The 24,320-nt window shown below is 42.6% G+C and overlaps 2 protein-coding genes across 2 annotated transcripts; both read right to left on the reverse strand.

Annotated features, from left to right (window-relative positions):
* Positions 1-9,210: 9,210 nt before the first annotated feature.
* LOC311260738 (tripartite motif-containing protein 16-like) lies at positions 9,211-13,303 on the reverse strand (the record flags this gene model as incomplete). Its single annotated transcript, XM_084358909.1, has 2 exons — positions 9,211-10,731; positions 10,880-13,303. The coding sequence occupies one exon, from the start codon at positions 13,301-13,303 to the stop codon at positions 11,636-11,638; it is 1,668 nt and encodes a 555-aa protein (XP_084215035.1). The 3' UTR covers positions 9,211-10,731; positions 10,880-11,635.
* A 3,330-nt stretch (positions 13,304-16,633) lies between these two features.
* LOC311261862 (uncharacterized protein) lies at positions 16,634-24,305 on the reverse strand. Its single transcript, XM_084360875.1, has 2 exons — positions 22,608-24,305; positions 16,634-18,874 (listed from the first exon to the last, which is right to left on the reverse strand). The coding sequence occupies exons 1-2, from the start codon at positions 24,273-24,275 to the stop codon at positions 17,066-17,068; spliced, it is 3,477 nt and encodes a 1,158-aa protein (XP_084217001.1). The 5' UTR covers positions 24,276-24,305; the 3' UTR covers positions 16,634-17,065.
* Between the last annotated feature and the right edge of the window lie 15 nt (positions 24,306-24,320).

Below are 24,320 nucleotides of genomic sequence, written 5' to 3' on the forward strand. Positions count from 1 at the left end.
GCTGAAGCAGCAGACCAGGGTCAGAGAGTGGAGTGTTGACCGTTTGTTTAAACATGCTGGAGACGTCAGAACGGGCCGGGTCAGGAACAGGCACTGTCACAGAGAGCAACATAAATCTTCCATATCGGTATACCCGATGAATTACTGGCCCAATAGTGGTAAATTTATATTATCGGTTATCTCTGATTAAATGAAAGCTGATATATAACCAATAATGACATTACGACATTAGCAAGTGCCACATCTACACACTTCAAAGAAGATGAAGAAGAAGGAGGAGGAGGAGGAGGAAGAGAAGAAGAACAAGTGAGAAAAAGAAGAAGAAGAAGAAGTAGTGAGAAGAAGAAGAAGAAAAAGGAGAAAGAGAAGAAGAAGAAGAAAAAGAAGGAGAAGAAGAAAAAGACAGAAGAAGAAGAAGAAGAAGAAGAAGAAGAAGAAGAAGAGAACAAGAAGAAGAACAAGTGAGAAGAAGAATAACTTCTTTTTAAAATACACTTTTGTGAAATGTCATCTCATCCGCATCAGCTATGAGAAGCAGGTAATTATTAGTTTTTGTATCGGCTGAAAAAAATCCCTGAACATCATGGAGTCAAATGTAAAGTCCAGCGGAGACAGAGCAGAGGGACACAGTCTGTGGAAATATTACACATTTTCTACACAGCTCTGTACAAATGCAAGTCAACTGGATGTCTATGGCGGGCTTAACAATGCTCCAAGTCTTATAAAGAAAGAGAAAATTAGCTGCATCCATCTGTAAAGAAGGGCACCTCGTTGTATTGAACACTAGGGTTGTATGTTCATAACTACAGAAACCAAACAAAACTGAGAGGATACGTGATCGGCAGTCACAGCGTAGTTTTATGCACGCAGAAACATTGGTATGACGTCATGTTCAAAGTGTGTTTCTGCTGCCCCCCAGTGGCCAACACTTCTTGTGTTTGTCCCCAGAAGAAAGACTCGGTAACTGTTTTAGTGAGAAAACCCCACAGGTTGTCTTTAACACACTGAACTTAAAGAGGATTTCAGATGATATTTTTAGGGTACACCCTTCTCGTGGCCATTTCTCATTTTGAAGTGTGTGTTGTCGTAGAGTCTTGTCCCAGATGTTAACTCCCTGACCTCCCGCATGTCAGCACTTACATTCAGTCAGCTGGGACTGTCAGATGACCTGCTGAGGAAGGTTGTTTCACCTGAATGGATGGAAACATGTGACAGAGAAAATGATTCAACAGGACTCCGGCACATTTGTGCCCACAGCATGTGCGATTTATTTTGCCAATAGTATTCATGCAGATTTTACTTGGAGGCAGCCTTAATCCATAAAAATGTAAATGACTTCTACCTGATTCAAACCATCCTTTCAAATATTTTTGCTGTACACCAAAGGGAAGTTGCAGATAAACCGAGCCCACTCTGTAACGGCCCCTTACACTTCAATCACCTACATCTGAATAACCCCAAAGTGTTTCCATGAATACTGATGGCTCATATGAGGAAAAGCAGCTGGTGGGAGTCCAAATATCGATTTGATTTCTTGATTTACTGATTAGAGGTAAAAAAAATAAAAAAAAATAAATGTGATTAGCAAAACTGACATGAACTCATTTGCTGTCAGCTCAGGGTTTTCCTGTATCGACTCTGCTGCGGAGAAACCGACTGTCACACGGTCGATTTTCACGACAGCCATCGTGTTGAAATCAATGACGCTTCTGTGGGCGCCATGAAACTCTATGCATTGGACCAATGCTGCATGGGAATTATTGATGATGTCATTTGTCTTTCCTTCAGGGGTGTGTGACAGAAAACACACGCTCCACATGTAAGTACCTCCATCCCGGCTTGTGCTTAGGAAATGTGCCCATGCTTTGTTGTCATTTTGTGAATTAGGCTTGTTCTATTATAGAAGGTACTTATGGTCACTGTGAAAAGGAGGTATGGAAAAAACGCCTCAAGCGTAAAAAATAAAATGAAGGTAAATTACAGCTGCTATAGAGGTCTTCCCTCAAAGCGGCGCGTAACGGAGGCAAGATTTAGTTCCCAGGCAACAGAGCAAGATGAATAAAGGCCATCCAATTTCCATGAGTGTGCAGGATAGGCCAGCGATGAAGCATCCACAATTTCACATCAGAAGAGGCAGGAGGGAGATAAAGAGGAGCCCTATAGCCACTGTCTTAGAGGTAATGATGCAGAGAGAGAGCAGGGTTTGTGTGCAGCCTCTCACCACAGGAAGCTGTTAGAAACCTCTTCAGGACATTTATCCTATTCATCTTCCACGGCACGATTTGTCCCCGAGGAATAAGGCAACCACCCACGATGAGACTTCACACATCACCCCTAGAAAATGCATCGTCTGCTGATTAAGACATGCATGCATTTAATTGTACTTGTGGCTCCGTGTCGCTGTATGTTCTCTCCAATCGTGGCTGTGGAGTGCTAATCTTCTGGCCTCTGTGGGGGGCAGACGGCGGCATTATTTCGGGCAGATAGGATCGTGTGGCAGGGAAAGCAAACAGATGAAGGAGGAGGGGGAACATGAGCCACAGTACGAGTCCAGCCGGGAGAGAAAAGTGGAAATAAATAAAATGACAATAATCGGTGAAGAGATGAGCAGTGCACACTTGCAGTGCAGTGACAGGCAAATATGTTCAAGTAAGGGGGTGTTTGTTGTTGGACCCCTGTGGCCACGGTCATCATATGATGACATGTGAGTTTCAGTCAGAGTCGCAGCCTGTTTTTCATGCTCGGGTGGAAAGAAAACATGAAACGTAGCAATGAAAGGCAATTTTCATTTATCTGTTGTTTGTCCTCCAACAACAGAACAGCTTCAAAGACGACGATAAGGGAAAAATAAATCCAACTTTATGGGCAACATTCAGACCAATTCCTGGAATGTGACTTATCATAAAACAAGAAAAACAGCACTACTATACTGTATATATATATATAAATGTGAAATCCTCTTGCTAAAATGCCAGCAGAATGCTAATCGTATTATGTGTGTGTCGGGGCCCCCCTTCAGTCTCCACTACACTGGATCAGTCCATCTGACAGCAGCAAAACGAAAACAAACGGCGCGAAGTTTTCAGAATGAGGGAGAGAGACAACGTGAAAAAGGGACAGGAAGAGAGGGACAAAAGGTAAAACACATAATACATGTGTATTCTGTTAAAATGTATGTATCTGTATCATTGACCTGTTGTTTTGTGTGTTGTCTTCTCATTTCAGAGGGCCCCATGCCTGCCTTTGCCTTGGGCCCCAAATTTCTTAAATCCGCCACTGCTTACTTTCTAGGCAGATGGTGCCGTATAATAGTCAAGTCTCTGCAGGAAAGCTAAAATCCACAGTTTTGAAATTTAGTCTTGAGGAAAGTCGCCAGACTCCCTTAAAAAAATGCTCAATTTTATGAGTTGTGGAGTTCAGAGAAACTTTATAAACGTTGTGAAACATCGTCTACAACAAATTATTAACTATTTGGACCTTCTCGTTAATTCGGCAAACATGAAAATATTTCTTTATTTGTGTGAAAAAACATCCTGCCTGTTTGTGTTGCACATGAGATGTGTGTTCAGACACATGTTCATGCCAGGTGTGATCGGATCGTCCAGACAAGAAGAAGTCAGCAGCTCTTCTGGATGTTGTTGATATCTGACTCTTTTTACATGGTGGAGTCTTAACTCATGTTTGCAGATGCAGCGACGGACTGTGTTTACGGACAGTGGTGTTGAGCCCATGTAGTAATATCCTTTAAACAATCACGGCTGCAGTGTCGCCTGAAAGATCGGAGGTCACAGTCAATCACTATTGGTTTTCAGCCTTTTCAGAGATTTCGCTCTTTGTAGATGGTGAAGTCAATTGTGTTGTTGGTGAAGGATTATATTTCCTTTGTGTTTCTATTCTTTATGCTAAGCTAGGCTAGGTTGTTTTTCCTCAAATGTTGTGTACTGTTCGCGGCTTAACTGCAGTCTCATCAGCGGAAATCAGTCGGACATACCCTGTTTGATCACAATATTATCAGCCCTGTTAATCATCTGGGGAAGAAACTCAGCGGTTAACCTCGTCTCCGAAGTGTGTTCTTTCATTTTCTGGAGGCTTTTTTCTTCATCAGAAGTCGGACGACGTAGGAGTCCCCTGACCCCATCTTCATATTCAATGCACAGATATGAGAAAGATATGAGTCCTTTTATGTGACTCCCAGCAAGAAGAAGTATTTTTCTTAAAGTGTCAACGACCAGGAAGGTCAAAACTTTACATTTCTGGGTTTTTTGTCACTATTTGAACAGAACTGCAGCGGACACATTTCCTGCAGTAAACTTTGTTTGATGTAAAGAGAAAGTACATGGTCTTAAGCATCAGAGACATTCGTGTCCAGAAATAATGTTTTATGTTATTTGTTTATGCATGTTCATATATTTTTTAAATTGATTTCAAATAAAGACCACCTGACAGAGTATGTCTGCAGATTCAGGCTCAGATATAATTTGCATTTCTACACATGTTTTTAACGACTCGGGGAATTAAATAAACCATGATGTTGATTCAGAGGGATTTGTTCTATACATATTTTTAGATCATTATGCTGCTCTGTGTTGTCTGCAGTTGACTCTGAACAATCAGGTACAGTCATTATCCGACTATTTCACGGTGTGAAACACGCAGAGTCAGAGGTCAGAGGTCAGAGATGTGTATGTGTCAGTAGTCAGCCCACTTGGTTTAATTATTCCCAGTGCTCCTACAGCTGATGAAGAATGAATGGCTCTCTTATCTCCCTTCATAAAAAACACAGACCATGTGTCGTACTTGAATGTGCGATGCGTTTAAATTGGTGAGATGTTGATAATTACGTGACGCTACACGCAGCAATAATTGAGGCACTTAGGGGTGTTTGATGATGGGACGGAGAAATATTATGCATATCTCACCCTCGCTGCTATTTGTGTCAATCATTCATCCTCTCCAGCTCCTCGATACAAAAACTGGTTTAGATTCAATACCAAGTAAGACAAGGCCAATATCATTTAGATAATGAGTGTCAGTCGTCTGAATATACGGTATTATTTGGATGTGTGAATATAGTAATGCCAGATTTAATCAGTTTGACTAAAATATTCATTTCACTGTACATGCCTCTCAACACACTCTGGATGCTGGTGAGACTTTTCCCTCCTCATCCTCTTGTCTTTGCAGCAGCTCTGAGTTTCTCTTTCTTGTGTTCAAACACGTTTGTGGTGTTGCCACAGTAGCGAACAGCCTCATACACACATCACAGCTGCAATGTTTTCATTTACAGCTGTAAAATAGCTCCAATAGAGAGGTGTAGTCTGTTGTCGAAAAACCTGGAAATCAGTTAGCATTTTTGCACATCCAGTTCCCTCGTCCCAAAGTCTGAGAGCTGTTTCCGTTGGTTATCTGTTAAATGCCTGAAATAAGGTCTGTGGTTACCAGTTCTGTTCTGCGGCCTTTGCTAACAAGTGTCTAAATGAGACAACAGAGGTTGTCGGGGACATTAAACGTCCTCACAGCGAACACGGAGACTCATCTACTTACTAGTCCGTCTTTACAGGCCCACTTTAGTTACACACTATTCTCACTCTGACTTTAGAACTTGTACATTGATCAGTTTATAGAAAACCTGTATAGTAATTATGTAGTGAGACGAGTGACCGGGGCGAGCTGTGCATGCACGACAGGACAACAGCACAGCAGTGGAGAAGGCTTACAGGTGCTCAAAACAATACAGCTCTACTTGTTAATGAAATACAAATATGTTGGTACAACGTGGAGGAGAGAAACTGAAACTCATCCCTTCATATCATATTGGAAGTATTGATATGTTGGGATCGATCCGCTCACCCCAATCACTGTTTCCGATTAGGGCCGGAGGGAAACTTTCCAATGCTCTTGGATTCTAGAGAGGATGAGGAGCTGACTGGTGTTTCCCTCAGGACATAATCAAATATGTGCAAGTCAGACTAATACACTGGGATACATTGGTGCATTTGGGGGCAGGGATAGTTGAATCAGGTGAGAACAATCATCCCTGGCTGTCAAACTTTCCAGCTGCTCTAACAGGCTCTCAGAGGACAGTGAGAGCGCCATGAAAAAATCGAGCAGCGCTGGTGTAGAGACAAGTGGAGTGATTACAGGCAGAAGTGATTGAATATGCAAGTGCCTGACCTTCTTTATATTTGATAGCTGGCCGTCACTCTTTGTTTCACATTGTTCTGTGAGTAGCCAGGAGACGAAGAGAGGGGGATTTTAACAGGCCTCCAGATTAACTGTCTGCCAGTCAGCGAGATACACTTGAATATTTTAGAGCAACTGTACAAGAGCGAGGTCAAAGAACTGACCTGAACACCTGCATGTCCAGACGCCAAGTCAGGATTCATGGTAGAGCAGCGAGGGACTTAAAACCGGCATTTGGTAATATTGTAGAAGCCAGCAAGAGCAAGATACATTATTAAAGTATCCAACCGAGAAATCCCACCGTGTCCCTTCAAGGCCTCCTTCTGAGCCACTCCTCTGAGCCTGAGTCTGACTACACCGACACTGACTCCTCGACACTCTCGCTGGCCAGCTGGGTCATGTGTGTTAGCAGCTAGTTTGCTGTGTTCAATGAGCTCTCTTAGCTTTTTAGTCTACGAAATACATAAATAAGCAACTCTGTGCAATGCCACAATACTACAATTATACGCAAAAAAGCAAAATAGCCGTCACAAACACGCCTCAGGGCCTGTGTCCCTGTGTCAGAAAGTGTTTTTTTCTGAGCTGCCGTCTCGGCTCTGTTCTATGGCTCAGAGACGGTAGCTGCTGAAGGAGGCTATTGCTGCCGTCTCAGCTCTGTTCTATGGCTCAGAGACGGTAGCTGCTGAAGGAGGCTATTGCTGCCGTCTCAGCTCTGTTCTATGGCTCAGAGACGGTGTGCTTTGTGCTAATGCTAGCTGCTGAAGTAGGCTATTGCTGCCGTCTCGGCTCTGTTCTATGGCTCAGGGACGGTGTGCTTTGTGCTAACACTAGCTGCTGAAGGAGGCTGTTGCTGCCATCTCGGCTCTGTTCTATGGCTCAGGGGCTGTGTGCTTTGTGCTAATACTAGCTGCTGAAGGAGGCTGTTGCTGCCGTCTCAGCTCTGTTCTATGGCTCAGGGATGGTGTGCTTTGTGCTAACGCTAGCTCCAGAAGGAGGCTGTTGCTGCTGTCTCGGCTCTGTTCTATGGCTCAGGGGCTGTGTGCTTTGTGCTACTTGGTTAGCACCTGAACGATTGTTCCACAATGCTCATATTTAAGCATCGTCTTCATCGCTTACCATATTCAACTACCTCATGTCTCACTCACATGTAAGAAAACATCTAATAATGAGAGTGAGCAACGAACATGACAAACCAGGCGGCTGGATGAGGTTATTGAAAGCCTGTAATCGTTTGAGACACTGGATTTATTTCTCTCTGTCATTCGTCAGAGCCTTTGATATTCATTGACTGTTATATTTGAAGGAAAATCTCTTAACATCCCGGCAGCAAACATGCTTCTGGACTAACTTATTAACCCCCAGCTTTAACAGGAGAGTTGGCAGGCTGGAAGGGAGCCACAGGAGCTCCCCACTTTCTCATCAACTGCTGCTAAAAATTGCCACAAGGAGCCCTGACCACCTCGTTGCTCCAGTGGAGCTGCTCTGGAGACCTCTCAGCTGTGAGATATATGCTCATAATCCTCTCCATCCGCCTGCAACAGCGCTTAAGTAAAGTTATCATAAAAAACGTCTCTTAGTCAGTCTCACTGGCTTTATTACTGTGAAATTGTAAACGTTGTTCATATGTTCTTCGCCACGTAATCCTCCTGGTGTTCAACTGCTTCTTACTGTCTGTTCCCTCCATTTATCAGTGTTTTGCAGATACACATTTTGCTCCAGTTATTAATTGGAGAATATTGCGCCCCTCCCTTCTGACATTTAAACAGGCCTGGAGAAAACAAAATCGTTATCCATCACGGTTCCTTTTTTCCTCCCTCCTTGTCACCGAGCCTTTCCTCAACACTTATGGGAGGCTGTTATTGTCTACATCTGTCTGGGACTTCTTCTTATTATCAGTGGAAAACTCTTTAAGGCTCGGCTTACAGTCGCATCACGTCCTCTGAGTTACAGGCGAGATACCGGCCTCCCACCATGAAATGAAGGAGCCCACTCGTGTCTCGTATGATGGAGCATCATATAATTGCGTCCCCTACTCTCGTTCATTGATCTCCTCTAAAGGCTTTAAGCTTGGACCGACCAACAGCTGTGTGCTATAGGCCAGACCAATACATCGCCTATCAGGCTGGAAGTGACATTTTATTTGAAAACAATCCTGCAATGAAACAAAAAACCTGCTAATTTCATCGGTGGCAGTGAAGATACGGGATTAGAAACCTGAATTATTTTCTGTCTTTGCATTAAACAGGATTGACAAGCTGCTGAAACATTTGATGTAGTCCCAGCTAGTATCATTGTTAGCATCTTTGTGCTCACAAAATACTGTTCTTGTCGATACTATCACACTGATAATCTCAAAACTCTCATTCACATCATGACAATTTCCAGGAAGCTGAATCAGTCAGGGGGACCAATATCTGCTCTATACTGGAGTGTGCAGGTGACGCTATCAATGATATAAAGTATGTTAAGACTGGTTGTCACTTTACTCTGACAAAACTCATCTCCAGGCGTCCATTGCTAGATTCTATTCACAGCCCGGCCAGCGAGATTGTGGCTCAGAACCAGAGCTCGAGATAATGTCCCATGAGAGATCGACGCTGCAGCGTACTGTAGCTTCGTCTTTGTCGTCACATGACTCTCAAAATCTGACTGGTTTAGTTTTTTTAATAACATTTTCCTGATCTATGACATGGATCTAATTTGGTTTCCTTAAACAAATAAACTTGGACTGCAAACTTTTCCGTTTAAATACATTTAAATAGCTCCAGGAATCAGTTTGGTTGTTGTTGTTTTGGGGGAAGAAATTTAAATCACAAGAGAAAAACCTTCACGGACTGATTTTCATTACTGATTAAAGTGAATAAACAAACTTCAGACAGGATTATGGGACCTTATTTCCCTCTGAGGATGGTGTTTTTATTATTTATTTATTTATTTATTTATTATTTATTATATTTATTTTATTTCATTATAGCCCTCAGAAAAATATGTATGGTGGTTAACGGTGAGAGAAAAATAGTTTTGATGCCGTTTCAATTGTGCCATGAATTACACATATATGTGACAATTTAAAAGATAATTTTGCAAGTTAGAGAAAGTCAGAGTTTGACGCATCGTATCGAACTACAAAAATACTCAGAGCCTGCTCATATCTGATACATCTGAATGAAACTGAGCAGCATTCGTGGCACTTAGGTTGCTAAAAGTCCTCCATGACTAATATCTGTAAAATCTATGGATGATCATACTGTAATTTTACTTCAGTGGTTTATTATATTGCAGGTCTGTCTGTCCTTGGAAATTAAGCCCTCCTCAGTTGCTCTTTCTGAAGTTTTTTCCCTCCTTCAAGGGGTTTCTGTTTTTCTTTTTTTATCTGAATCCAGGGCCTGAGGATAGAGGCTGTTGTACTCTGTGCAGATTTTAAAGCCCCTTGAGGAAAGTTTGTGATAAGAATAAAATCAGCTTGACGAGTGTTATTGGTTCCACCTGAGCTTTTGCTGTGAAACTCCAGTGAACTGTGTTGAATCTGTCCTTGACTGCAGCTCAGCTTTGTGCTGCTTCTCCCAAAAGCAGCGAGATCTGAGAAAGGAGACATTCGATCGAGCGGTCCTCGAGTCCATCAGTCCAGTTTACTGACAGCCGTCCTCCTCCTCTCACCTTCGAGGAAGCGAATCCTTCAGCCACACCACGAACGTACACAGAGTACAGTACTGTTTTAGCGTTGTGTGATGTCTGTTTGTGTGAGATAATTCCAGTCGCCGACGTCCGTGATGGTCTCAAAGTCCGCTGCTCTTATTCCCAAAACACCCACTTTCCTCTCCAGTGATGATGACGACGGTATTTAACGTGTTTCAGCATAATACCAAAAAAAATACAGTTAAAAACACAAAAATGAAGCATAACTTGGAGGAGGGAGCAGCTGCTGCATCTTCCTCTGCTGCTGTTGCCATAAGTTAGTTAGTAAGTAAGTAGAAAACAAGCTAGTTTCCCTTGTTAACACATACATTTTTTGAGAATTATAATACCATAAAGTAAATACGATGCTAAATAAACGAAGAAGGCTTCTTATTCTGTGTTTTGGTCGTTCCTCGACACTACACCCTGCCTGCTAAGCTTGCATAGCTAAATGTTTCCTTTAGCCACGCAAGCTTAGTTTTTAACTTTTGCTCAAAGATGAACGAACCAGGGAAAACAACACCACACTTAGGAAGACTCCAAACACATACACAAAACTAAATGACTTGCGGGGACGAACAGTGCAGCACATCCGCCCACTGACTCAACAACCAGATCCGTCCTCAGCCACACAAAGACCCGAGTGTTGTTAATCTTTGTGCTGCTGCGTTTCTGTGCGGTGTAGATTGTGGCCCTGCCGCTCCATCACTCATCTCATGTTAGCCCCTCGACCTCAAGTCAATTGCATCGACATTTCCTGGGCTCCGTGTGCTTCAGTCTCGCCTCGGGTGACTGAAGATGTAATTAACAGGCACTTCATTTCATGGCCGGCGTGACCTCCTCTTGAGGAGTGCACTGCAAAAGTGAGCACATCTTGACAAGTTTTAGAGAGACGACTAACAGGAAACAGATGATATTTTTAACTATTTTTTATGAAAACAAAAATTATATTGAAGAGAGAATAAATCCTAAAATAGAGTTAAGAGAAAATATGAGCCAAATGCCAAAGACTACGACTCACACAGGGATGCTTATACTGTACGGAGTAACCAGGTAGTTGGCCAGAGGGCTGTCAGATAAAACAGTATCAACCAATCCAGGCAAAAAGTAAAAAAAATAATATTAATGTTTGATTTTTTTTATCTTTCCAAAGCCTACGCATCCCTTAACCATGTAATATTATTTATGTGCAAGCAAGCAACCACGAAGTGATGATGTCGTTATGATAACATGTTCACGTGCCAGAGCGACCACACGGCCAACCACTAATCTTCATGTTTCAGCTTTGCCATATCTAATCTTACCAAAGCCAGCCGCTGCTAGCTAACCAGCAATGAGCTACAACATCAAAATACACTTTCAAAACAATGTCTGAATGCTAACAAAGCTAGCCTGACAGCTATCAGTGCTGCAGCAGTACACTCTCCTCCTCAGCGCCCGTGAGGACTCGGACTCCGTCTGCAGACCCCAGCTTAAAGTGAAAGTCTTAAAGTATCTGATATTAAATGTATTTAAGTATCAGAAATACAAGTAAAATAAATTATACATCTATTTACATCAAATACATTTCAAAATGCACGACTTTGGCTCTGGTTGAGCATGTAATCTGCAAAGTAACTAGTAACTAAAGTTGGTAAAGGCTCCATATGTGACTCCAGGATGTAGTGGAGAGGAAGTATAACAGAGCAGAACATGGAAATACTGCAGTAAAATACAAGTACTGCACCCAAACTCCCAGACACAGAATTTAACCCTCTGACCCTGAAATGACTTCTGTCTATTTGAGTTGACAAAACTCAGCAGAGTCTCCATAAACATTAAGTCCAGCATAGAGAGGCTGAGTGAATGTGGTCTGGACTCTGTGGAGGAGAGTGATGGTTTCAGAGACGCTGTAGAAGGACAGAATACCTGCACTGTGATCCAGGTACACTCCAACTCTGGAGGACTCAGGACCTGAGACGGGAGTTTGGACACTGTTGTACCAAAAGTTATAACTGTTTGTGTCACAATCTAACATCCAAGATTTATCGTTGAATCCAAATGCAGATTCATATAAGCTCCCTGCTCTGCTGATATTCTTGTATGCGACTGCTACATAAACTCCTCCTCTCCACTCCACCTCCCAGTAACAACGTCCAGTCAGACTCTCTCTACTCAGGACCTGCCGCCAGTTGGTGAATCTGTCTTTGTGTCTAGAATAAGACTGTTGTTGACTGTATGTTGCTTTTCTGTTCCCCTCAGATAATAACAGCATTGTGTGTGCTGTGTTTGGATCCAGTGTGATGTCACATGAATATCTTAAGAAGTCAGCTCTGGTCATGTTCTCTGGTTGTGGGTTTGACAGTAAAACATCCACTTGAGTCACTGTCAGTGAGATGTTTGTCCATGTCTCTCTCAGGACGTCCTGTAGTTTGTCTCTGACCTCTGACACAGCTGCTGTCACATCCTCAAAGTACTTGAGAGGACGGATATTGATGCTGGATGAGTGTGTAGACTCACTGAGTGCTGACAGTGAGGGGTAGTTGTGTAGAAACTGGTTGTGATCCTCTGTGTGTGAGAGCTTCTTCAGCTCAGCGTCTTTCCTCTTCAGCTCAGTGATCTCCTGCTCCAGCTTCTCCTGAAGCTCTTTGACTCGACTCACTTCAGTTTCCTGCTGGGATCTGACCTGCTGCTTCACATCAGAGCGTCTTTTCTCCATGAGACGGATCAGCTGGGTGAAGATCTTCTCACTGTGCTCCGCTGCTTTATCAGCAGAGCCATTGATGGCCTCCACCTCCTGTTGAAGCACCTTCACATCTTCCTCTCTGTCCTGGATTCTCTGCTGGATGTTTTGTCGACTCCCCTCCAGCTCTCTCTGCCTCTCAGTCCTCTCTGCTGCAGCTGACACTGTGTCGTGGCCTTTATGTTCCTCCATGGAGCAGAGATAACAGATACACTGCTGATCAGTACGGCAGAACATCTTCATCACCTCATCGTGACGAGAGCAGATGTTCTCCTGGAGCTTCTTGGACGGCTCCACCAGCTTGTGTTTTCCATAAACAGGGATTTCAAAGTGAGGCTGCAGGTGTTTCTCACAGAAAGAAGCCAGACAGGATAAACAGGACTTAACTGCTCTCAGTTTCCTCCCAGTGCAGACATCACAGGCCACATCTTCAGCTCCAGCATAGCAGAGATCAGCAGGAGCAGCTTGGAGTCCAGTCTTCTTCAGCTCCTCCACTAAAACTGCTAACATGGTGCTTTTCAGCATCTCAGGCCTCGGTGTGAAGCTCTTCCTGCACTGAGGGCAGCTGTGGATCCCCTTCTCATCCTCTGTGTCCCAGTGGTCTGTAATACAGCTCTTGCAGTAGCTGTGTCCACAGGGAGTAGTCACCGGATCCTTCAGTAGATCCAAACAGATGGAACAAGAGAAAGTCTCTCGGTCCAGCTGAACTGCTCTCTGCGCCATTTCACCTCTCAGTGTCGACGACCGTCTGAGCTTCACTTCCTGATAACTGAAACTAGTCTGAGCTCTGATCTGAACAGGGTGTGTTTGTGCAGTGAATGAGGCCGTCAGCTCAGTTACACCCAACCACAAACTGTAGATCTGAAGGGGAGGGAACAAGGAAACATCCTGACAGAGTGGAGCTGCTGTGAGAGAGGAGGAAGAAGAGGGAGGGCTGATGGAGCTGCGACTCGCTCCAGGACGAGGAGCCGCTCTGTGGATCTGAACTGTGTTTCCTCTTTTACAACGAAGCCTCAGTTAAAACCTGCTCCACATTTGAAAACATCAGAGTTTTTAGTTGTAAAATGTTTCTTGGCTCCTCAGGCTTTGCTGATATTTCTCTAACTCTTCCTCTGATGCTGTTCACTTTTTCTTTTCCTGGTTAAAAACAGCTGACTGACAGCAGCGAGTTATCAAACTGAACTCTCATAAAGATTCAAGCTGCTGTATAATAGTTGTCTCACACAGTTAATGATCTACTTTGAAGCACTTGTGACAAAACAGTTGAGCTTCATTCATTTTACATTATGAGTAAAACATATTCTCCTCATTATGTCAGACAGGGTTGGGAGGGTTACTTTAATAATATAGATGCTAATAGTTGCTAGTTACCTAATCCAAGTATCTTTATAATAAATCTTCTCACCGTTCCTGGAGATGTTTGTAAAATGATCCTAAACGTTGATCCAGTCCAGCACAAAGTCAATTCAAAGGTTTTGGGCTCTTCTGAACGGTTATAAGCTGCTTCTATTCACAAATAGACAGAAGCTCTGTCAGTGTTTCTGTCTATTTGAATGGAGTATTTATTTTCTCTTGCCTACATGTTTTAATAAAGAATAATCCTGCAGATGAGCTGTACGTGCCCCTATTAGCTGGAGAACACAATGGGTGCACTTCATATAGTCTAACATGGTCCAAGTTTAAATGTGATGATAATATCACTGAAAATAAACACTCAGCACGTGTTTCTCTGAGGAAATATTTATATTGTGACCTCTAAATACCCCAGGAGCAAAAACTCAATAGAGTTCTTTATTTTCTTATTCACACTAACTTTGTGCACATAAAGTTGTTTAATTTGTCATTTACGTTAACTCTCCATGTTGGATGTGGCAGATCTGCCCCGTGAACTAATACATGTCAGTGGAGTGAACTTTATAAAGCGCCCTTCTACAAAGTGCTGTAAGTTAACGCCTCTCATTTACCCATTCACCAACGTACGAAGATATCTGGGAAACAGACAGGAACCAAAAACAACGTATGTAACGTTCTCTGACGGTTATAAACGTGTTACTGTGATGATAAATGACAGTTAAATAATGAATCTGTGTCTATAATAACCAGATCCTGACATGTCAATGTGACGCCTGTGGGAATAAAAAGCACTGACGTTTACATTTAACTGATTCTGATGAGTCGCTTTTATATCCAGTGATTTTAACGACTAATAATGACAATCATTGGGACAAAAACATAACAAAGTCTGCAAGTCAAAAATAAGACACTGCAACTGGCAGCGAGTCTGCTTTCTTTTTACTCCATGACAGGAAATTATACACTCATTATATTGTATACAATAACATTTTATAGTAAAAGAAACCCCAGTAAAGTTGCAGTAGGCCACTATTATAAATAAGCACCATATATTATGCAGGTCAGTTGTCCATATTTAAAGTTAAATGAAATGAAACAAGCTGACAGTAGACAGCGACATGTAGAAACGCTGGTATGGTCCTTTAAACATCCTGACACTTGTGTCTGTTACTGCACCAAGTGTGTGTATTTGTTATGTGGCAGCCTTTATGTTCACTATATTTCCCTCCGAGGGACAAATAAGTAAGTCATCTTAAATTTCAGCACTTAGTCCTCGTATGATATTGATAAAAACAATGTAGACCGCTGACTTGCATAATATATTCTGCATATTTATAACAGTAGAATACTGCTAATGTACTTTTTTTGTTTTACCATGAAATCTTATTGTATACATACAATAATAAAAATACAGTAATTATCTGGTGTGAGACCCATGCCCTGATGAATCAATCTATTACTTTCTCATATTTTACTCCCATTTGGGGCAATGCTGATTTCAAACCAGGGAGGCAGGATATGTGTTTCAAACACTGGATGGATCTCGGGCTCAGCAACGTCAGAGATGTGTTCAGTGAAGGCGCTCTGATGTCAATCCAACAACTAATGCACAAATATAATCTCCCCAGAAAACACTTGTTTAAATACCTACAAATTAGGAGCTTCATACGTTCGCAAATTAAAACTACTGTGCAACTGTGTGACATTGAACAGTACGCAGTAAATCACTGACATGGCAGGAGACAACTGTCCATATTTTACAACATGCTCTCAACAGGTTTAAAAGAAAACTCAGGCTCTTCTTTATCTGCCTGGAAGAATGAGCTTCAGACAGACATCGCGGCTGAAGAGTGGGAGAAGGCGTGCCTCTCGGCTCAAACTCAAACCATAAACACTAGATGCAGATTGTTACAATATAAATGGTTGTTTAGGACGTTACACCTGTCAAACTGCACCACGTCAACCCCAATACTCCTGACAGTTGTTTTAAATGTAGAAACCAAACTGGCACCTTATTTCACTGTATGTGTGAGTGTCAGAAGCTCCAAATACACTGGAGAGAAGTTATCGACCTGACAGACGTTGCTGTTCCTCTAAAGGCTGAACTGTGTCTGCTACATATTCACCCTGAAGACTGACACATAAATGCAGAGAAACGGAAACTAACATTCATAGTAAAAGACAAAGCAGAAGATCTCTGTGAGATGTGGACACCTTTTCTACAGTTTATCAGCACCTTGACTGCAAATTCACGAGTTGAGACGATGACAGCTGCCATTAATACATCCTCTTCAAACTAGGTTATGTCTTCTTCTTCTGTATCCAGTTGTGTTATTGTGTAATAGTGTTATTTATTTACATGTGTTCCAAAAACTGGAACAAACAAGAGTCTCACCTAATTCAGTTGTTATTATTAGTGCATCACGTAAAGTGTAAGAACTGTAATGGGTTGGTTGTTCATGCTGGAAGTGTAAAGAAAAGGCTTTTATCATCTTCAAGACTTTATTCAAACAAGTGAAAGTCTTAAAGTATCTGATATTAAATGTATTTAAGTATCAGAAATATAAGTAAAATAAATCATACATCTATTTACACGAGTGTAAATAATGTCAACTCATGTTAGTTTGACATGTTCTCCGTCAGCTCCGTATGAAACCCTGAATGAAGACGAGAAGAAAAGACTTTGTTCATGTTTGTTTATTGATGATTTAAAGCTTCAGTTTGTTCACACGTCCATCAGTAAAGTCTGTTAAACCGCTCTTGTTTCAATGATTTCATGAACAGATTGACTTCATCCACACAATCAGTGTGTTGGAGCAGAATCTCAGCTGTGTACAAGCAAATAATGAAGCATCTCCTTATTGATTACGATCACGTGAACTGAAGTCATCACGAGCAGCGAGAGCCTCCGTGGCTGAACAGACACAGGAAGGAGCGCCGCCTGAACAAAGTCCAACATTTACAGAACAACAAGAAGAGGTCAAAGTACCGCCCATCATGTTTGATTGACAGCTGATCTGTGTGCAGTGAAGAAACGCCACAACAATCAGCTCTCAGCAACAATGATGGAAACACAACAAGTGAAGAAATGAAACACAGAATTTAACCCACTGACCCTGAAATGACTTCTGTCTATTTGAGTTGACAAAACTCAGCAGAGCCTCCATTAACATTAAGTCCAGCATAGAGAGGCTGAGTGAATGTGGTCTGGACTCTGTGGAGGAGAGTGATGGTTTCAGAGACGCTGTAGAAGGACAGAATACCTGCACTGTGATCCAGGTACACTCCAACTCTGGAGGACTCAGGACCTGAGACGGGAGTTTGGACATTGTTGTAATAAAACTCATAACTGTCTGTGTCACAATATAACATCCAAGATTTGTCATTGAATCCAAATCCACATTCCTCTGAGCCTCCTGCTCTGCTGATATTCTTGTATGCGACTGCTACATAAACTCCTCCTCTCCTCTCCACCTCCCAGTAACAACGTCCAGTCAGACTCTCTCTACTCAGGACCTGAAGATAGCCAGTGAATCTGTCTGGGTGACTAGAATAAGACTGTTGTTGACTCTTTAATGTTGCTTTTCTGTTCCCCTCAGATAATAACAGATGTGTGTGTGCTGTGTTTGGATCCAGTGTGATTTCACGTGAATATCTTAAGAAGTCAGCTCTGGTCATGTTCTCTGGTTGTGGGTTTGACAGTAAAACATCCACTTGAGTCACTGTCAGTGAGATGTTTGTCCATGTCTCTCTCAGGACGTCCTGTAGTTTGTCTCTGACCTCTGACACAGCTGCTGTCACATCCTCAAAGTACTTGAGAGGACGGATATTGATGCTGGATGAGTGTGTAGACTCACTGAGTGCTGACAGTGAGGGGTAGTTGTGTAGAAACTGGTTGTGATCCTCTGTGTGTGAGAGCTTCTTCAGCTCAGCGTCTTTCCTCTTCAGCTCAGTGATTTCCTGCTCCAGCTTCTCCTGAAGCTCTTTGACTCGACTCACTTCAGTTTCCTGCTGGGATCTGACCTGCTGCTTCACATCAGAGCGTCTTTTCTCCATGAGACGGATCAGCTGGGTGAAGATCTTCTCACTGTGCTCCGCTGCTTTATCAGCAGAGCCATTGATGGCCTCCACCTCCTGTTGAAGCACCTTCACATCTTCCTCTCTGTCCTGGATTCTCTGCTGGATGTTTTGTCGACTCCCCTCCAGCTCTCTCTGCCTCTCAGTCCTCTCTGCTGCAGCTGACACTGTGTCGTGGCCTTTATGTTCGTCCATGGAGCACAAAATACAGATGGTCTGTTGATCAGTACGGCAGAAAATCTTCATCACCTCATCGTGACGAGAGCAGATGTTCTCCTGGAGCTTCTTGGACGGCTCCACCAGCTTGTGTTTCTTTAAAGGAGCTGCTTCATAATGAGGCTGCAGGTGTTTCTCACAGTAAGAGGCCAGACAGGATAAACAGGACTTAACTGCTCTCAGTTTCCTCCCAGTGCAGACATCACAGGCCACATCTTCAGCTCCAGCATAGCAGAGATCAGCAGGAGCAGCTTGGAGTCCAGTCTTCTTCAGCTCCTCCACTAAAACTGCTAACATGGTGCTTTTCAGCATCTCAGGCCTCGGTGTGAAGCTCTTCCTGCACTGAGGGCAGCTGTGGATCCCCTTCTCATCCTCTGTGTCCCAGTGGTCTGTAATACACTTCTTGCAGTAGCTGTGTCCACAGGGAGTAGTCACCGGATCCTTCAGTAGATCCAAACAGATGGAACAAGAGAAAGTCTCTCGGTCCAGCTGAACTGCTCTCTGCGCCATTTCACCTCTCAGTGTCGACGACCGTCTGAGCTTCACTTCCTGATAACTGAAACTAGTCTGAGCTCTGATCTGAACAGGGTGTGTTTGTGCAGTGAATGAGGCCGTCAGCTCAGTTACACCCAACCACAAACTGTAGATCTGAAGGGGAGGGAACAAGGAAACATCCTGACAGAGTGGAGCTGCTGTGTGAGAGGAGGAAGAAGAGGGAGGGCTGATGGAGCTGCGACTCGCTCCAGGACGAGGAGCCGCTCTGTGGATCTGAACTGTGTTTCCTCTTTTACAACGAAGCCTCAGTTAAAACCTGCTCCACATTTGAAAACATCAGAGTTTTTAGTTGTAAAATGTTTCTTGGCTCCTCAGGCTTTGCTGATATTTCTCTAACTCTTCCTCTGATGCTGTTCACTTTTTCTTTTCCTGGTTAAAAACAGCTGACTGACAGCAGCGAGTTATCAAACTGAACTCTCATAAAGATTCAAGCTGCTGTATAATAGTTGTCTCACACAGTTAATGATCGACTTTGAAGCACTTGTGACAAAACAGTTGAGCTTCATTCATTTTACATTATGAGTAAAACATATTCTCCTCATTATGTCAGACAGGGTTGGGAGGGTTACTTTAATAATATAGATGCTAATAGTTGCTAGTTACCTAATCCAAGTATCTTTATAATAAATCTTCTCACCGTTCCTGGAGATGTTTGTAAAATGATCCTAAACGTTGATCTCAGTCCAGCACAAAGTCAATTCAAAGGTTTTGGGCTCTTCTGAACGGTTATAAGCTGCTTCTATTCACAAATAGACAGAAGCTCTGTCAGTGTTTCTGTCTATTTGAATGGAGTATTTATTTTCTCTTGCCTACATGTTTTAATAAAGAATAATCCTGCAGATGAGCTGTACGTGCCCCTATTAGCTGGAGAACACAATGGGTGCACTTCATATAGTCTAACATGGTCCAAGTTTAAATGTGATGATAATATCACTGAAAATAAACACTCAGCACGTGTTTCTCTGAGGAAATATTTATATTGTGACCTCTAAATACCCCAGGAGCAAAAACTCAATAGAGTTCTTTATTTTCTTATTCACACTAACTTTGTGCACATAAAGTTGTTTAATTTGTCATTTACGTTAACTCTCCATGTTGGATGTGGCAGATCTGCCCCGTGAACTAATACATGTCAGTGGAGTGAACTTTATAAAGCGCCCTTCTACAACGTGCTGTAAGTTAACGCCTCTCATTTACCCATTCACCAACGTACGAAGATATCTGGGAAACAGACAGGAACCAAAAACAACGTATGTAACGTTCTCTGACGGTTATAAACGTGTTACTGTGATGATAAATGACAGTTAAATATTGAATCTGTGTCTATAATAACCAGATCCTGACATGTCAATGTGACGCCTGTGGGAATAAAAAGCACTGACGTTTACATTTAACTGATTCTGATGAGTCGCTTTTATATCCAGTGATTTTAACGACTAATAATGACAATCATTGGGACAAAAACATAACAAAGTCTGCAAATCAAAAATAAGACACTGCAACTGGCAGTGAGTCTGCTTTCTTTTTACTCCATGACAGGAAATTATACACTCATTATATTGTATACAATAACATTTTATAGTAAAAGAAACCCCAGTAAAGTTGCAGTAGGCCACTATTATAAATAAGCACCATATATTATGCAGGTCAGTTGTCCATATTTAAAGTTAAATGAAATGAAACAAGCTGACAGTAGACAGCGACATGTAGAAACACTGGTATGGTCCTTTAAACATCCTGACACTTGTGTCTGTTACTGCACCAAGTGTATGTATTTGTTATGTTGCAGCCTTTATGTTCACTATATTTCCCTCCGAGGGACAAATAAGTAAGTCATCTTAAATTTCAGCACTTAGTCCTCGTATGATATTGATAAAAAACAATGTAGACCGCTGACTTGCATAATATATTCTGCATATTTACAACAGTAGAATACTGCTAATGTACTTTTTTTGTTTTACCATGAAATCTTATTGTATACATACAATAATAAAAATACAGTAATTATCTGGTGTGAGACCCATGCCCTGATGAATCAATCTATTACTTTCTCATATTTTACTCCCATTTGGGGCAATGCTGATTTCAAACCAGAGGCAGGATATGTGTTTCAAACACTGGATGGATCTCGGGCTCAGCAAAGTCAGAGATGTGTTCAGTGACGGCGCTCTGATGTCAATCCAACAACTAATGCACAAATATAATCTCCCCAGAAAACACTTGTTTAAATACCTACAAATTAGGAGCTTCATACGTTCGCATATTAAAACTACTGTGCAACTGTGTGACATTGAACGGTACGCAGTAAATCACTGACATGGCAGGAGACAACTGTCCATATTTTACAACATGCTCTCAACAGGTTTAAAAGAAAACTCAGGCTCTTCTTTATCTGCCTGGAAGAATGAGCTTCAGACAGACATCGCGGCTGAAGAGTGGGAGAAGGCGTGCCTCTCGGCTCAAACTCAAACCATAAACACTAGATGCAGATTGTTACAATATAAATGGTTGTTTAGGACGTTACACCTGTCAAACTGCACCACGTCAACCCCAATACTCCTGACAGTTGTTTTAAATGTAGAAACCAAACTGGCACCTTATTTCACTGTATGTGTGAGTGTCAGAAGCTCCAAATACACTGGAGAGAAGTTATCGACCTGACAGACGTTGCTGTTCCTCTAAAGGCTGAACTGTGTCTGCTACATATTCACCCTGAAGACTGACACATAAATGCAGAGAAACGGAGACTAATCAATGTTTGTCTCTTACAAGACAAACGAGTAATCGCTTTAAGGTGGAAGGATTGTGACAGACCAGACTCTGAACAATGGATCAAAGAAATGTCCTGAGAAACTAACATTCATAGTAAAAGACAAAGCTGAAGATCTCTGTGAGATGTGGACACCTTTTCTACAGTTTATCAGCACCTTGACTGCAAATTCACGACTTAAGACGATGACAGCTGCCATTAATACATCCTCTTCAAACTGGGTTATGTCTTCTTCTTCTGTATCCGGTTGTGTTATTGTGTAATAGTGTTATTTATTTACATGTGTTCCAAAAAATGGAAGAAACAAGAGTCTCACCTAATTCAGTTGTTATTATTAGTGCATCACGTACAGTGTAAGAACTGTAATGGGTTGGTTGTTCATGCTGGAAGTGTAAAGAAAAGGCTTTTATCATCTTCAAGACTTTATTCAAACAAGTGAAAGTCTTAAAGTATCTGATATTAAATGTATTTAACTATCAGAAATATAAGTAAAATAAATTATACATCTATTTACATGAGTGTAAATAATGTCAACTCATGTTAGTTTGACATGTTCTCCGTCAGCTCTGTATGAAACCCTGAATGAAGACGAGAAGAAAAGACTTTGTTCATGTTTGTTTATTGATGATTTAAAGCTTCAGTTTGTTCACACGTCCATCAGTAAAGTCTGTTAAACCGCTCTTGTTTCAATGATTTCATGAACAGATTGACTTCATCCACACAATCAGTGTGTTGGAGCAGAATCTCAGCTGTGTACAAGCAAATAATGAAGCATCTCCTTATTGATTACGATCACGTGAACTGAAGTCATCACGAGCAGCGAGAGCCTCCGTGGCTGAACAGACACAGGAAGGAGCGCCGCCTGAAGAAAGTCCAACATTTACAGAACAACAAGAAGAGGTCAAAGTACCGCCCATCATGTTTGATTGACAGCTGATCTGTGTGCAGTGAAGAAACGCCACAACAATCAGCTCTCAGCAACAATGATGGAAACACAACAAGTGAAGAAATGAAACACAGAATTTAACCCACTGACCCTGAAATGACTTCTGTCTATTTGAGTTGACAAAACTCAGCAGAGCCTCCATCAACATAAAGTCCAGCATAGAGAGGCTGAGTGAATGTGGTCTGGACTCTGTGGAGGAGAGTGATGGTTTCAGAGACGCTGTAGAAGGACAGAATACCTGCACTGTGATCCAGGTACACTCCAACTCTGGAGGACACAGGACCTGAGACGGGAGTTTGGACACTGTTGTGATAAAAGTTATAACTGTTTGTGTCACAAAGTAGCATCCAAGATTTGTCACTGAATCCAAAACAACATTCCTCTGAGCCTCCTGCTCTGCTGATATTCTTGTATGCGACTGCTACATAAACTGCTCCTCTCCACTCCACCTCCCAGTAACAACGTCCAGTCAGACTCTCTCTACTCAGGACCTGAAGATAGTCAGTGAATCTGTCTGGGTGACTAGAATAAGACTGTTGTTGTCTCGTGTATGTTGCTTTTCTGTTCCCCTCAGATAATAACAGATGTGTGTTTGCTTTGTTTGGATCCAGTGTGATGTCACGTGAATATCTTAAGAAGTCAGCTCTGGTCTTGTTCTCTGGTTGTGGGTTTGACAGTAAAACATCCACTTGAGTCACTGTCAGTGAGATGTTTGTCCATGTCTCTCTCAGGACGTCCTGTAGTTTGTCTCTGACCTCTGACACAGCTGCTGTCACATCCTCAAAGTACTTGAGAGGACGGATATTGATGCTGGATGAGTGTGTAGACTCACTGAGTGCTGACAGTGAGGGGTAGTTGTGTAGAAACTGGTTGTGATCCTCTGTGTGTGAGAGCTTCTTCAGCTCAGCGTCTTTCCTCTTCAGCTCAGTGATCTCCTGCTCCAGCTTCTCCTGAAGCTCTTTGACTCGACTCACTTCAGTTTCCTGCTGGGATCTGACCTGCTGCTTCACATCAGAGCGTCTTTTCTCCATGAGACGGATCAGCTGAGTGAAGATCTTCTCACTGTGCTCCACTGCTTCATCAGCAGAGCCATTGATGGCCTCCACCTCCTGTTGAAGCACCTTCACATCTTCCTCTCTGTCCTGGATTCTCTGCTGGATGTTTTGTCGACTCCCCTCCAGCTCTCTCTGCCTCTCAGTCCTCTCTGCTGCAGCTGACACTGTGTCGTGGCCTTTATGTTCGTCCACAGAGCAGAGATAACAGATACACTGCTGATCAGTACGGCAGAACATCTTCATCACCTCATCGTGACGAGAGCAGATGTTCTCCTGGAGCTTCTTGGACGGCTCCACCAGCTTGTGTTTTCCATAAACAGGGATTTCAAAGTGAGGCTGCAGGTGTTTCTCACAGAAAGAAGCCAGACAGGATAAACAGGACTTAACTGCTCTCAGTTTCCTCCCAGTGCAGACATCACAGGCCACATCTTCAGGTCCAGCATAGCAGAGATCAGCAGGAGCAGCTTGGAGTCCAGTCTTCTTCAGCTCCTCCACTAAAACTGCTAACATGGTGTTTTTCAGCATCTCAGGCCTCGGTGTGAAGCTCTTCCTGCACTGAGGGCAGCTGTGGATCCCCTTCTCATCCTCTGTGTCCCAGTGGTCTGTAATACAGTTCTTGCAGTAGCTGTGTCCACAGGGAGTAGTCACCGGATCCTTCAGTAGATCCAAACAGATGGAACAAGAGAAAGTCTCTCGGTCCAGCTGAACTGCTCTCTGCGCCATTTCACCTCTCAGTGTCGACGACCGTCTGAGCTTCACTTCCTGATA

The sequence above is a fragment of the Pagrus pagrus genome, assembly GCF_965226575.1.
Source record: "Pagrus pagrus genome assembly, chromosome: 8".
In the NCBI taxonomy this organism is placed as follows: Eukaryota; Metazoa; Chordata; class Actinopteri; order Spariformes; family Sparidae; genus Pagrus; species Pagrus pagrus.